Source organism: Ixodes scapularis, unplaced genomic scaffold (assembly GCF_016920785.2).
Source record: "Ixodes scapularis isolate PalLabHiFi unplaced genomic scaffold, ASM1692078v2 PGA_scaffold2__306_contigs__length_199485367, whole genome shotgun sequence".
Taxonomy (NCBI): Eukaryota; Metazoa; Arthropoda; class Arachnida; order Ixodida; family Ixodidae; genus Ixodes; species Ixodes scapularis.
Genome location: NW_024609857.1, coordinates 5,198,747 through 5,212,669, shown reverse-complemented (window position 1 = coordinate 5,212,669; position 13,923 = coordinate 5,198,747). Strand labels below are relative to the sequence as shown.

The 13,923-nt window shown below is 52.3% G+C and overlaps 1 protein-coding gene across 3 annotated transcripts in view; it reads right to left on the bottom strand.

Annotated features, from left to right (window-relative positions):
- Positions 1–13,923, bottom strand: part of LOC8025554 (patronin) — an 86,588-nt gene that overhangs the window by 34,871 nt on the left and 37,794 nt on the right. For all 3 annotated transcript variants that reach the window (XM_029976135.3, XM_029976136.3, XM_029976137.2), the window contains exons 8-9: positions 11,902–13,234; positions 4,041–4,479 (exon numbers count right to left, since the gene is read on the bottom strand). In XM_029976135.3, coding sequence (XP_029831995.2) covers positions 4,041–4,479; positions 11,902–13,234 — 1,772 coding nt within the window. The remainder of the gene's footprint in view (positions 1–4,040; positions 4,480–11,901; positions 13,235–13,923) is intronic.

The following is a 13,923-nucleotide window of genomic DNA, read 5'->3' as shown; positions in this document are numbered from 1 at the left end:
CCGGTCGGGTGTGCTAACCACTACACCACTCCACCTTAGCTTTCTGGCGTTTCCTACCTGTCTTATTAATGCACAAGAAACGAAATGTGTCCAATCGGAGGTGTTCTGGAAACACACGCCGCCGCGTGGAACGCGGTACGACGCTTAGTGTCACGTGGTACGTGCTCGTTTGTGCTCCAGAAATCCTCCCACTGTTTGTCTCGCCCCGTGTACATGTAGTATTCTTTGTTTATGAGCATTTAGAGACACGGTATCATCATCATCTGCGAGGATCAAGAGCCACGTTATTGAATATACAACACGGGCACTTCAAGTCATCGTACGTGGTCTCCGAGGGGGATATAAACGAATATGTGCAGATGAATGAACCGTACTTAATCCAATGAATTAAAGAATCCAAGTTTTCAGGAACCCGCCGAAAGCCAAAAAATGGCGGAGCCAGGATTTGAACTCTGGGCCTCCCAATGTCCGGTCGGGTGTGCTAACCACTACACCACTCCACCTTAGCTTTCTGGCGTTTCCTACCTGTCTTATTAATGCACAAGAAACGAAATGTGTCCAATCGGAGGTGTTCTGGAAACACACGCCGCCGCGTGGAACGCGGTACGACGCTTAGTGTCACGTGGTACGTGCTCGTTTGTGCTCCAGAAATCCTCCCACTGTTTGTCTCGCCCCGTGTACATGTAGTATTCTTTGTTTATGAGCATTTAGAGACACGGTATCATCATCATCTGCGAGAATCAAGAGCCACGTTATTGAATATACAACACGGGCACTTCAAGTCATCGTACGTGGTCTCCGAGGGGGATATAAACGAATATGTGCAGATGAATGAACCGTACTTAATCCAATGAATTAAAGAATCCAAGTTTTCAGGAACCCGCCGAAAGCCAAAAAATGGCGGAGCCAGGATTTGAACTCTGGGCCTCCCAATGTCCGGTCGGGTGTGCTAACCACTACACCACTCCACCTTAGCTTTCTGGCGTTTCCTACCTGTCTTATTAATGCACAAGAAACGAAATGTGTCCAATCGGAGGTGTTCTGGAAACACACGCCGCCGCGTGGAACGCGGTACGACGCTTAGTGTCACGTGGTACGTGCTCGTTTGTGCTCCAGAAATCCTCCCAGTGTTTGTCTCGCCCCGTGTACATGTAGTATTCTTTGTTTATGAGCATTTAGAGACACGGTATCATCATCATCTGCGAGAATCAAGAGCCACGTTATTGAATATACAACACGGGCACTTCAAGTCATCGTACGTGGTCTCCGAGGGGGATATAAACGAATATGTGCAGATGAATGAACCGTACTTAATCCAATGAATTAAAGAATCCAAGTTTTCAGGAACCCGCCGAAAGCCAAAAAATGGCGGAGCCAGGATTTGAACTCTGGGCCTCCCAATGTCCGGTCGGGTGTGCTAACCACTACACCACTCCACCTTAGCTTTCTGGCGTTTCCTACCTGTCTTATTAATGCACAAGAAACGAAATGTGTCCAATCGGAGGTGTTCTGGAAACACACGCCGCCGCGTGGAACGCGGTACGACGCTTAGTGTCACGTGGTACGTGCTCGTTTGTGCTCCAGAAATCCTCCCACTGTTTGTCTCGCCCCGTGTACATGTAGTATTCTTTGTTTATGAGCATTTAGAGACACGGTATCATCATCATCTGCGAGAATCAAGAGCCACGTTATTGAATATACAACACGGGCACTTCACGTCATCGTACGTGGTCTCCGAGGGGGATATAAACGAATATGTGCAGATGAATGAACCGTACTTAATCCAATGAATTAAAGAATCCAAGTTTTCAGGAACCCGCCGAAAGCCAAAAAATGGCGGAGCCAGGATTTGAACTCTGGGCCTCCCAATGTCCGGTCGGGTGTGCTAACCACTACAACACTCCACCTTAGCTTTCTGGCGTTTCCTACCTGTCTTATTAATGCACAAGAAACGAAATGTGTCCAATCGGAGGTGTTCTGGAAACACACGCCGCCGCGTGGAACGCGGTACGACGCTTAGTGTCACGTGGTACGTGCTCGTTTGTGCTCCAGAAATCCTCCCACTGTTTGTCTCGCCCCGTGTACATGTAGTATTCTTTGTTTATGAGCATTTAGAGACACGCTATCATCATCATCTGCGAGAATCAAGAGCCACGTTATTGAATATACAACACGGGCACTTCACGTCATCGTACGTGGTCTCCGAGGGGGATATAAACGAATATGTGCAGATGAATGAACCGTACTTAATCCAATGAATTAAAGAATCCAAGTTTTCAGGAACCCGCCGAAAGCCAAAAAATGGCGGAGCCAGGATTTGAACTCTGGGCCTCCCAATGTCCGGTCGGGTGTGCTAACCACTACAACACTCCACCTTAGCTTTCTGGCGTTTCCTACCTGTCTTATTAATGCACAAGAAACGAAATGTGTCCAATCAGAGGTGTTCTGGAAACACACGCCGCCGCGTGGAACGCGGTACGACGCTTAGTGTCACGTGGTACGTGCTCGTTTGTGCTCCAGAAATCCTCCCACTGTTTGTCTCGCCCCGTGTACATGTAGTATTCTTTGTTTATGAGCATTTAGAGACACGGTATCATCATCATCTGCGAGAATCAAGAGCCACGTTATTGAATATACAACACGGGCACTTCAAGTCATCGTACGTGGTCTCCGAGGGGGATATAAACGAATATGTGCAGATGAATGAACCGTACTTAATCCAATGAATTAAAGAATCCAAGTTTTCAGGAACCCGCCGAAAGCCAAAAAATGGCGGAGCCAGGATTTGAACTCTGGGCCTCCCAATGTCCGGTCGGGTGTGCTAACCACTACAACACTCCACCTTAGCTTTCTGGCGTTTCCTACCTGTCTTATTAATGCACAAGAAACGAAATGTGTCCAATCGGAGGTGTTCTGGAAACACACGCCGCCGCGTGGAACGCGGTACGACGCTTAGTGTCACGTGGTACGTGCTCGTTTGTGCTCCAGAAATCCTCCCACTGTTTGTCTCGCCCCGTGTACATGTAGTATTCTTTGTTTATGAGCATTTAGAGACACGCTATCATCATCATCTGCGAGAATCAAGAGCCACGTTATTGAATATACAACACGTTATTGAATATACAATACATTGAATATACAACAATATACAACACAATACATATATATATATATATGTATATATATATATATATTTTTTTTTTTTTTTTTTGTGGGGTGGACAGAGGGAAATGCTGTACTGTTCAACTTTACACCGTTTTAGGTTAAGTGCGTGTCATCCTTTCGTCGAGGAGGAAAGGAATACAATTTAAGTAAAAAAAGGTTGTTTTTTTTTTTTTTTTTTTTGTGGATCCTTGTTACTTTGGAAGAGGTAATGGTCCTTTTGTTATATTTTGGGGGAGATTGCTGAGTTATCTTTGTGAATCGGCATGAAGGCCGTCCATAGCGCTAGTTTGGAATTACAGGGTTTGGCGTTTGGACTGTTTAGAGGTTGTCCCTTTGTGTTGGTAGTGACTGTCTGGAGGGTTTGGCGGTTGAACTGGCTAGAGTTGCCCCTTTGTGTTGGTGGTGGGCTGTTTGTGGACTATATAAGGAGGAGGACTGAATAAACCTGGTAGCTGAGTTTGAGACGTCGTCCTGTCCCGTTCTGTTTCTTCGACTTTTATGTTCTTTTCTACCCCAGTCTCAGGTATATTCAACATAGTTTACTTGCCTTAAAGAAAAATCTGAAGAATTTTAGGCAGGATTCGAACCCACGACCTTTCGGCCACGAGCCAGACGCGCTACTGACAGGGCCGTGCAAGGCACGCGCGTGGCTTGGGAACAAGCGGGAGTTTATATGTTCACATGTTTCGCCATTGCCCGTTCCACTCTTAAGCGAAGCTTAACCAACCTTTTTCAAGTTTTTTTTTTTTCTCGGAAATAGTTTATCGTAAAATATGTGTTCCATCTAAATCCATTAAAGAACTTTCATTTTTTTTTTTTTTTTCATTATTTTCAGAGGCCTCCCCTTCTATCTTGGAAAGAGGTTGTTCCCTGACCGTCGGGGGGGTTCTCCCTGGGCGCCTCCGGGTCCTGGGCCGCGATGCGAGGCCTCAGCCGGGGCTTGGGCTTGCGGGGCTGCTGGTCGTCCAGGCAGACAAAGAAGCCCGCCTCCCCACGGGGCACTTCCTCGCCCCCCTTGGGCCGGCTCACCCGGTACGTCTGGCCAAAGGCACGCCTGGGGCCCTCCCTGGGGGGCTCCGGCCTCGGGGGGGGCTCCTGCCTCGGGGGGGGCTCCTGCCTCGGGGGGGGCTCCTGCCTCTCGGGGGGCTCCACGGGGGGAGCCGGGGGGGCCGGGGGCACTTCGGGGGGCGCCAGGAAGGGAGGGGGGGCCACCCCAAACGGCGGGCACGGGTACGGGTCCGCCGGGAAGCTCGGGTAGGGGCCCCGCTGGTCGGCCCCGTTCTGCCGCGGGTACGCCGGGGGCTGCTGGGATACCTGCGAGCCCAGACCCCCGCATCTCTCTCCTCCATCGATTCGCTTCTCCAGTGCCGCACAAGGCAGCCTCCCAGTGGACAAACACGCCCGCGTAAGAAAGAGGCCGACGCAGACAAAGTCTCCAAATGCGCAAACTCTGTCCATTATGTGCGAGCAAAAAAGAAAGGGCGAAAAAACGCTCGGCCGAGACGGTCCATCCAAGGTGCGTAAAATAGCGCGTCGTCGGGCTGGTTGGCGAAGTGATGTAATCAAGAGACGAGTAAGCCGTGAATGCGACGCGGCCGCAAGTTTTAGGCGTGACAACGTCTACGTGCCGAGTATAGCGAAATGAAAGGCGCAAATAAAACACTTCAGTCAAAAGTCACACGGGCAATCAAAACGCAAGTTACATTTCATCTTCAAAGACAGAACTCGTGGACAGGCCTTGCGCAATGGATTACAGGAAGACGGTTGGAGAAATACGAAATACTTCCGTGTTGGCACGATTCTAACGCGCCCCGAATTATAACGCAGATTGAACTCCCAGACATTCAAAAAGTAAATTGCTGTTCTACCGTGCAGGTTAAATAATGAAGCTGAACACAGAAGAGATTTGACGAAACACACACCAACTCAAAAACAAACATGCACACAAGTGTCACAGAAACCGGCTGTTCTAGAAACCGACGGGGGTCGTGATGACGTCTGCGGAAGAATAATGGCCAGGGAAGTAAACGACCGCCTTCGGCGGATGAGCTCGCGGCCAGGCGCGTGTCAGGTTACGCAGGGAGCGCTTCGTTGAAGCGACCGCATGTTCGGTGTTTCTTCGTATACACAACCTAGAGTGGTTTCGGGGGGTACACAGGTCTCTGCAGCCCCAGATTTACGAGGCGAGCTGGCGGCCCGCTGTTGGAATGTTTTTCGTCAACGCTCGAATTGCCTGGCGGGTCTTGGTATTAAGAAGAACCCTGCTTTAGGGTCAGGGGTCAGACCGAGGGGGCAACAACCTACCGTGGGAACAAAGAGAGTGCGGGAACCGCGGGGTCGCCAGGACTGACAGTGCGAGAGAGAACTCTAAGGCGAACGGTCGGATCGCGACGAGACCCTGTCGACGGCCCCACGCCAGGCACCGGACGAAGCCTCCAGTGAGTGTGCGACCGCAAAAAGTGGGCGTGCGGGGCCAGTGAGCCGCGCCCACGGTGTGCCAAGCCACCCGCCGGAATTTCTCCACCTCGGACGGACCGCGCAGGGAGACGCCAGCACCTCAACGCCAGATGAGACTTTTTCTTTGCACTCACTTATTCTCCTACTTTAGTTTACCATTAGGACTCTGTTAAACTTAGTATTTTTCTAGTACTGTCTAGGCAACCCCGAGCATGAAATTGTAAACCGCTATACTGTGTGTACCTGTGCTATCTGCCGTTTGATGTCTACGTGATTTTTGCATATTATATAGCGCCTAATTATCTACCCTATCCCTTTCAAATTAAACGTCATTTATATATCTGACACACGCCTCCGTCTCTCTTCATTGGTAAGACTCTCCACCAGAGCGTGGCCCTATCGCTCGGTCAGCGGTCCCCTTCTTTCACATCGTTACTCGGGAGGCCGACCGCCTTCCTGTGACAACAAGTCGCTGTCGTCAGAACCTTACCCAAGTAAGGCAACACTCAGCACTTGTTCCATAGCTTCCTTAGCAGGGACTCTACCTCTAGAACACGAGGGGGAATCCTGCCTTTTTCGGAAGACATAGCCCAAGGTCGAGACTCTGGCAAACTATGAGCTGATAGAGTTTCCTGCATCTCTATGTCCCAGACAATTCCAACGGACAGGTCCAGAAGGGAGGCCACCAAGAACGCCCGCAGAGATGGAACGCAGTCTTTGTTATTCTTCCCCCTTACAACTATGATGATTGCCTCGAAACCAAAACTAACAATATCGAGGGCGCTCAAGCGGATTCTGAGATCTATTATTTATGGTGCATTCTACGAGTTCTAAGCATCCTAAAAAAAAAACCTCTAAATTACACTCGTGGAAGTTCCCTATTAAATATCTCATTCAATTTAGTAACGCGCCTCTCTTTCTGCACCTTGGAGCGGACACTAGGGAGTGCCATCAGGTGGCATTTTGAAACAACAATTGCCGTATTATGTCTCCTAAGACCCGAGGATTTTACATTTTTGCCAACACATAATGCACAAAAAAGAGCAATAATAGTCGTGTTCGGAATCTCTATGCAATTACAGTCGAGCCCGGTTATATCACACCCGGGTATTTCGAATTATTGCTTATATCGAACAGTCCAAACATGCCCTTGAAAATCACGTGTAATTGTATAGGAGCATTGTCTTTTTGTATCGAACTTACATGAACTCCCATAGAAATATAGCTAATGAAGCACGGCGGCCCTTCTCAGATTGCACCCATAGAGCACATAGCTCCCTTTGCCGGGCTGGCAGACTGCCAAGCCAGCATAGGGGCACGGAAATACTCAACAAAAAGCGGTTGTAGAAAAAGAAAAAAAAAAGCGGAGGATGGCAAAAGCAAAGGGAAAGAAAGGCACGCCCGAGGGAAGGCAGGGAGTGCTCCTTAGCCCCAAAATAAAAGCAAAACAAAACAAAAAAAAAAGCCTGTCAAGTTGAGTGTGTCTACAACTAGAGCACTATATAGCTCCTTCGGAGCAGAGTAGCGCAATCTAGAACGCCGCCTCTCGGCGACTAGCGGCGAACGCCCGGAGGTTCCAACTGCGGTCAGAAATGCATGGAGAATGTGAGAAAATCGTTGTTTCTTCAGTAGTGTGGGAATCTACGGAATCGCAATCGTTTTTGACATAATAATGGAACACTTTAGAATAATTTGCGCTAAGTTTCGTGCCCCGCAAGGACCTGACTTTTTTTAAAAAATTGCCTGAGCGGCATCATGCAGCAGACGACACGGCGACGTCACACCATTCACGTGACCCGCTCCGGCCAACCCGAAAAGCCCATCTCCGCTGCGAGCAAAAATCGTCTTCTTCAAACGCCATTGCCTTGGAAATTGCCTTCTCAAAATTTGCACAGGCATCCGATATTATTAAAACTTTAAAAAAGTGTTTAGTGCTTTACTAACTTCACGACAGACTAGTTCTGAAAAGTGTGAACTCGCCGTTCATTTTTTAATCAGCCGTGTTGTGTCGATCTCCATGTATTCTCCCATAGGGCGGGCCGCCTCCTGGAACCCTGAGTACCACGTGACTCGCGCCGAGCCGCTCTGTCGGCCATGTTGTCGGCAAAACACGGGGTTCAAAGGATTGCGCTACTCTGCTCTGTAGGAGCTATATAGTGCTCTATCTACAACAACGGTTGAGCACTTTGAATGCCTTACCTGTGTTTACCTTTTCCTTTCACAGTTTTTGCTTTGCGCGTTTTTTTTTTTTTGCTTTTCTTTTTTTGCTGTTTGAATTTAGTGAGGTTTCTTTTTTTGTTGCTTGTTTAACTTTATTTTATGGATCGAGTGTTTTTTTGTTTGTTTTTATGCAGCTCGCTTTTTCCGTTCTTTCATTTTTTTTTTTAAATTAGTGTTTTGTCCCCGGTGCTGTGCGAAGGCCAGGCGTGCGTAAACAATAGCATGTCGCGTAAACGCGGCGGTGTTTGTGATCTTCACCGACTAAGCTCTAGTGTAGTTAGCGGCTCTATTTGGTAAGGTCCCGTTTGTCGCGGCCTTCGGTATTAGCAGAGACGCGCCGAAATTTCAACCGGAGCTTAATATAACATCTTTTTGTATATCAAATTATCGATGCCGTATTTACTCGAATGTAACGCGAGTTTTTTTCCAAATTTCCCTTACCTAATTTGGGGGTTTGCGTTATAATCGAAACGCCTCAAAATTTGCCTTGCCGGTCTTGCAGCACAGGCTCTTTAAAATGGCTACGACAAATGTCGCGATCTTTCAATCTTGTGCTGGCAACATACACACTGGAAACAGGCAATCCAATCCTATTCTTGTTTGCGACTCGTTGCGCCCATATGAGGGTTACGGGTTACCTTCACAATGCTTTCCCGTTCTGTTAGGGTTACCGTACCCACGTGCCCGTGTAGACCGTGTTTTGTGAGCTGCTGCTACGTGCTTTTGCGACTGGAATCGAGCAAATGGCGACACGACGAGCTCAGTACGACGCCCGCTTCAAAAGAAGTGCAATTAGGATGGCCGAGGAAATCGGAAACTCTGCCGCAGCTCGACGGCTAGATGCGACAGAATCAACTATCCGTGGGTGGAGGCTCCAACGTGAAGCGCTTTTCAAATGTGAACCCGGCCGAAAAGGCTTCCGAGGACCACGTTGTGGCCGTCACGCAGAACTTGAAAAAAAAAGTGGCCAAGTTAGTAATTGAGCAGCGAAACCGCCTCTTGGGGGTCAGCGTTGAGCTGATACGATGGAAAGCCCGAGACATAGCCCGAGAGATGGGGATACCTCGGGAGAATTTCAAGGGATTGCGTGGATGGGCGCAAAAGTTCACGCGAAGGAATGGATTCTCCCTCCGGTGAACAACACCGATAAGGCAGAAGCTACCATCGGATTACGAAGCAAAGCTACTAGTTTCAGCGCCACGCGATCGACCTGTGCCGCTCGTCGCAAATGCCGTTGGGGCACATTGGCAACGTGGACCAGACTCCCGTTTTCTTGGACATGCCCATGTCAAGGACTGCTAGTGAAACAGGTGCCCCCCAAGTTCGCATAAGGCCTACAGGAAACGAGAAGACGCGGCTAACCGTGATGCTGGTCTGCTTGGCGGATGGGCACAAGTTGCCGCCATACATCATTTTCCGGCGCAAAACCATCCCGAAGGAGCTGTTTCCCAGGGATGTGATTGTCCACTGTCAAGAAGAAGGTTGGATGGACACTCGGCTTGTGCTCAACTGGGTCAAGACAGTGTGGTGCCGACGGCCAGCTGCACTCCTCCACCCTGCCTCCATCCTGGTTCTAGACTCATTTCGCTGTCACCTGACTCTTGAAGTGAAGAAGATGATGGGGGAAACTCAAACGCAGCTCGCTGTTATTCTTGGAGGTACGACGTCCGCGTTGCAGCCGTTAGACGTCTGTCTGAATAAGCCTCTCAAGGATAGGATGCGGCAGCTGTACGGAGACTGGATGCGTGAAGATTGGGCTTTGACGCCTTCGGGTAGGATAAAGCGACCAAGCGCCGCGAAGATTGCCGAGTGGGTGTCCGCCGCGTGGTACAACCTCCCGCACGACATGGTGGTTCGCGCGTTTAAGAAGTGCTCTATATCGAATGACCTGGATGGCACGGAGGACAATCCGGGAGGAAGAAAGCGGCAAAGAGGGCTCGACCACCGGTGACGACGGCGATGAAAGCGACGGGGACACTTGATCACCGATGGCGAAAGCGACGACGAGCGAGCAAACTCATTTTATTTTTAGAAACCGGCAGGTGTTGGCCATTATACGTGCAACAAATAAAGGTACTTTTTTCCCCTTACTTTACTCGCGTTACATTCGTGTTCTTTTCTTTTTTTTTCGCGCTGTGAAAAGTTACCCCTCGCGTTACAATCGTGGTCGCGTTGCATTTGAGTAAATACGGTGTATCGAACTATTTTACGATCCCCTTTGAGTTCGATAAATCCGGGTTCTGCTGTAACTAGTTTCATTGGTCAAATCTCATGGAGGTGGTGGGGACCCGAGGACGGCCCCCTCCTGAGAGAAAACAGATCTCGCATATTTCAATTGTTGTGGGTTTACAAAGACGTCTTGCGTCTAGAACTGGTCATCTTAATTGACTAAAGCCCAACATGCAATATGTTTTTTTTCTTTATTCAGAGATTACCCCGCAGTGCCCGAGGGCGTTACAGCAGGGGGGTTACAATGCTGAAAAAAACACACCTTCACTTTCACTGCACACTTGCAGCTCCGACAGCCCATTCCACTCTCGTATCGTTTTAACAAAGAAAGAGTTGGCGTACATGCTCGTCCTGGCGCGGAACTCTAATTTTGAAAGCATGATCGTTCCGTTTAGAAATGTAATATGGTTCTTTTAAGTAAGTTTCACTGTTAATTCCAGTTTTATTTTTAAATATCAAAAACAGAAACTTTAAACACAATTTTTTACGGCGGGCTGAGAGAGGTTCCCAATTCAGTTCAGGCTTCATTTGAGTACAGCTCTCTCTCCGCCCGTAACGTCCCAGAACAAACCTAGCAGCTCTATTTTGTATTTTTTCAAGTTTGTCTATTAATGTTACCAAAAAGAAGCTTCTAAAAAATTTAGAGCCCTTCAACTTTACGTAAAGATGGCGGACCAGCAAAGCTCTAATCTTTTTGACGTCTAGGACCATGTCTAGGATGACCTGAAGGACAATGCCTGGAGGACGACCTCGAGGACGAAGTCTAGAACAACCTCAAGGGCGACTTCTAAGACGACCTCGAGGACAACATCTAGGACGGCTTCTAGGAAGACCGCAAGGATGACGTCTAGGACAACCTCAAGGACAACTTCTAGGATGACCTCAAGGACGACGCCTAGGACGACCTGAGGGATGAAGTCTAGGACGACCTCAAGGACGACGTCTATGGCGACCTCAGTGACTTCTAGGATGACCTCGAGGACGTCTAGGACGACTCCTAGGACGGCCCCAAGGATGACTTCAAGGACGACCATGAGGACGACGTCTAGGACGACCTCAAGAATAAGTTCTAAAATGACCTCGAGGGCAACTTCTAGGACGACGCCTAGAGAAATTCAAGCCTTTTCACTCCGGTGAAAACCAGAGTGGAAAGGATAAAAAGGTTGCTGCCGTCGCTCATAGATGGCAGTAGCTGTCAGGAATTTTGTGTTGACATTTGTTTGTCTGCGGACACGATTCTGGGGGAACAAGCCCTTAACAGCTCCACTGTAGAAGCACTAGAGTGCCCCGTTTAGCATATTGTAACAGACAGGACTTGGGTAATGCCGACCGAAGGAGCAACGGCGTGATGCCCCTCTCGATCAATCGAGTAATGCGCCCGTCCCACGCGTTTCTCAGACTTTCTCTCGTCTATTTTGTGCCTCCTTCATTACGCGCAATAGCAGACGACCGGTTCTTTACCGAGCAATACTTTCCATTGGAGCAGAGATATTTCCACGGTAAATTTCGAGAAACAATTGTCCCGTCATGTGGCACAATGGTGTAACGCGACACAGTGGCATCGCGCGACACTGACATCACGCAGCACCGTGACAGGACGTCGCGACGTCACCCTTCATGTCGCGCGACAGTGCAATGTCATGCGATGCCAGAACGTAACGTGCCACCAACGTCAGGCGGTTACACCGACTTGAGCGGGAAAGTCCGTTGGGGTGTCGAGACATCAAGCTAGAGAAACCGGGAGGTCGGCAGGCCGCCGCCCAGCGCAGGGAGCGCCTCGCCATCATCTTTGAGAGAGGTTTGCCCGGAGGAAGGCCGAGGGGAACGCACCTGGAAGGTGCCGGAATCCGCTGGGTACAGCAGGTAGTCCCCAAAGGGGGCCACGGAGGGCCCCCACTGAGGTCGGGAGTGGGGCTGCTCCGCCAGGGCCACCACGGGGGGCCCCCAGTGCTGCTCCGGCTGGAATTGCCCCCACTGGCGCCTGGCCGGCTGGAACTGGAAGGCCGGGGCAAGCTGGGGGGGCAGCGACAGGGGCGGGGCCGCGTCCCCGGCACGGGGGTCCGGGGGCGGCAGGCTTTCAGGCTGCGCCTCGTGCAGGAAGAAGCGGGCCGGGGCCGGGGGCGCCCCGTGCACCAGGTCCCGGATGGCACGCTGCTGGCGCTCGATGCGTCCAATGTCGGCCTCCAGGTCCGTCAGGCTCGAATCCAGCCGCTCCACGGTGGACACGCAGCCTTCCAGGTCCAGCTCCTCCGAGCGGGGCGACGACTCGTCCGAGGCGCTGCCGTTGCGGCCCAGCCACTTGCGGCGCACCGCGTCCACGTCCGCCTCTGCGTCGCCCAACGGGGCGGTCTCCCGCGGGGGCGAGGGTGCCCGGCGGGCTTCGGCCCGTCCCACGGCCTGCAGAAAGGCCGCCTGGCCGGCCTGCTGGCGCTGCCGCTTGACCCGCTCCTCCAGGCGCCGCTTCTCCCGCTCGATCTTGGAGCGGCGCTCCTCCAGCTTGAGGCGCACCGCCCCCAGCCGGGCCGCCAGGGGCCCCTCCTCGGACCGCTCGGGGGCTCCCCGGGGGGCCTCCCGGGAGTAGACAATGTGGATGCCCGGCTCCTCCTTGGCCCGGGACAGCTGGGCAAAGCTGGTGGTGCGCTTCTCCCGCTGCTGGGCGAACATGTCCGTCTCAAAAGGGTCGCTCATCTCCAGGGCCGCCTTCTCCCCGGAGAAGTTGTACACGTGCGACAGGGAGGACTCCTTGCGCAGCGGGTAGCCCGCCGTGCGCTGCAGGGACTCGGCCCCCCCCAGCTGGTCGTAGTAGCTCTCCAGGGTCTTGCGCCGGGGGGGGCTGCCCCGCACGTCCGTCTGCGAGGCGCTCCGGCTCAGCGAGGGCCGGAACAGGTCCGTGCCCGAGGGGTTCCGGCGCAGCGGGGAGCCCCGCGAGGACAGCTCCGACCGAGAGGCGCTGCGGCGCAGTCCCGGCTCCTGGGGAGGGAGCTCCGGCGGACGCTCCTTCGTAGACGGGGCGTCCTCTCCACGCTCCGTGTGCTTGGGCTCCCGGTTCTGGCGCTCCTTGGCCTCCCGCAGCCGGGCCGGCTGCAGCGGTTCGGGGCCCACGCTCGACCGTCGCCGCAGAGAGGGGCGCCCCGCACGCTCCTCCTCCTCGTCCGACCGGCTCCTGCGGGCGTAGACGTTTTAAGACACCTCCACGGAGCGGCGAGCCACAGTTCTTTCGAGGCTCTACGTATCGTTTCACGCCTCCCGGTCTCGCTTCGGCGACGGCAGATGCGCGGGAGCTTCATAGTCGCATTTTGGCGCTGTTCAACGCGATCGTGGGTCGGGCTGGACTCTTGTCTCAACAACCGCCCCAGCCCCGTTCCCGACGGGCACAGAGGGCCTCGGCACCCTCATTCGAGCGTCGACCTCGTCGCCTCCCACATTACGCGACGAGAAAAGCAGGATCGCGATGGAAGCTGGAGGGACGGCGGACGCACTTGACCCCAAGGTATATAGTTGGCAACGGGTCGAGTTTGGGGGAAGCTCCCCCCCCCCCCCCCCCCCCTCGCCACTCGAGCAAAGGAAACGCTGAAGAGGAGGTCGCCTCCTCTCCGGCGTTTGCTAAACAGGAAAGAGGAACTTTCCCCCAAACCCGACGATAGCGTTTGAGTTACCAAAGCCACGCTTTCGAACGGCAACAATTAGAAGGCTCTGGACGTGGTACTGGCACGCTCAAGCTCGCGATGACAGGTCCAAGATGGACAGGGACGGGAGTGCGGCGACTGGAGACGACGCCTCCTCGGGGGGCTCGGTCCCGCGGCGCCAGCCTCGTCGAGGGTGCGGCGCCCGGAGGGAGTTTGACCGGCGCGA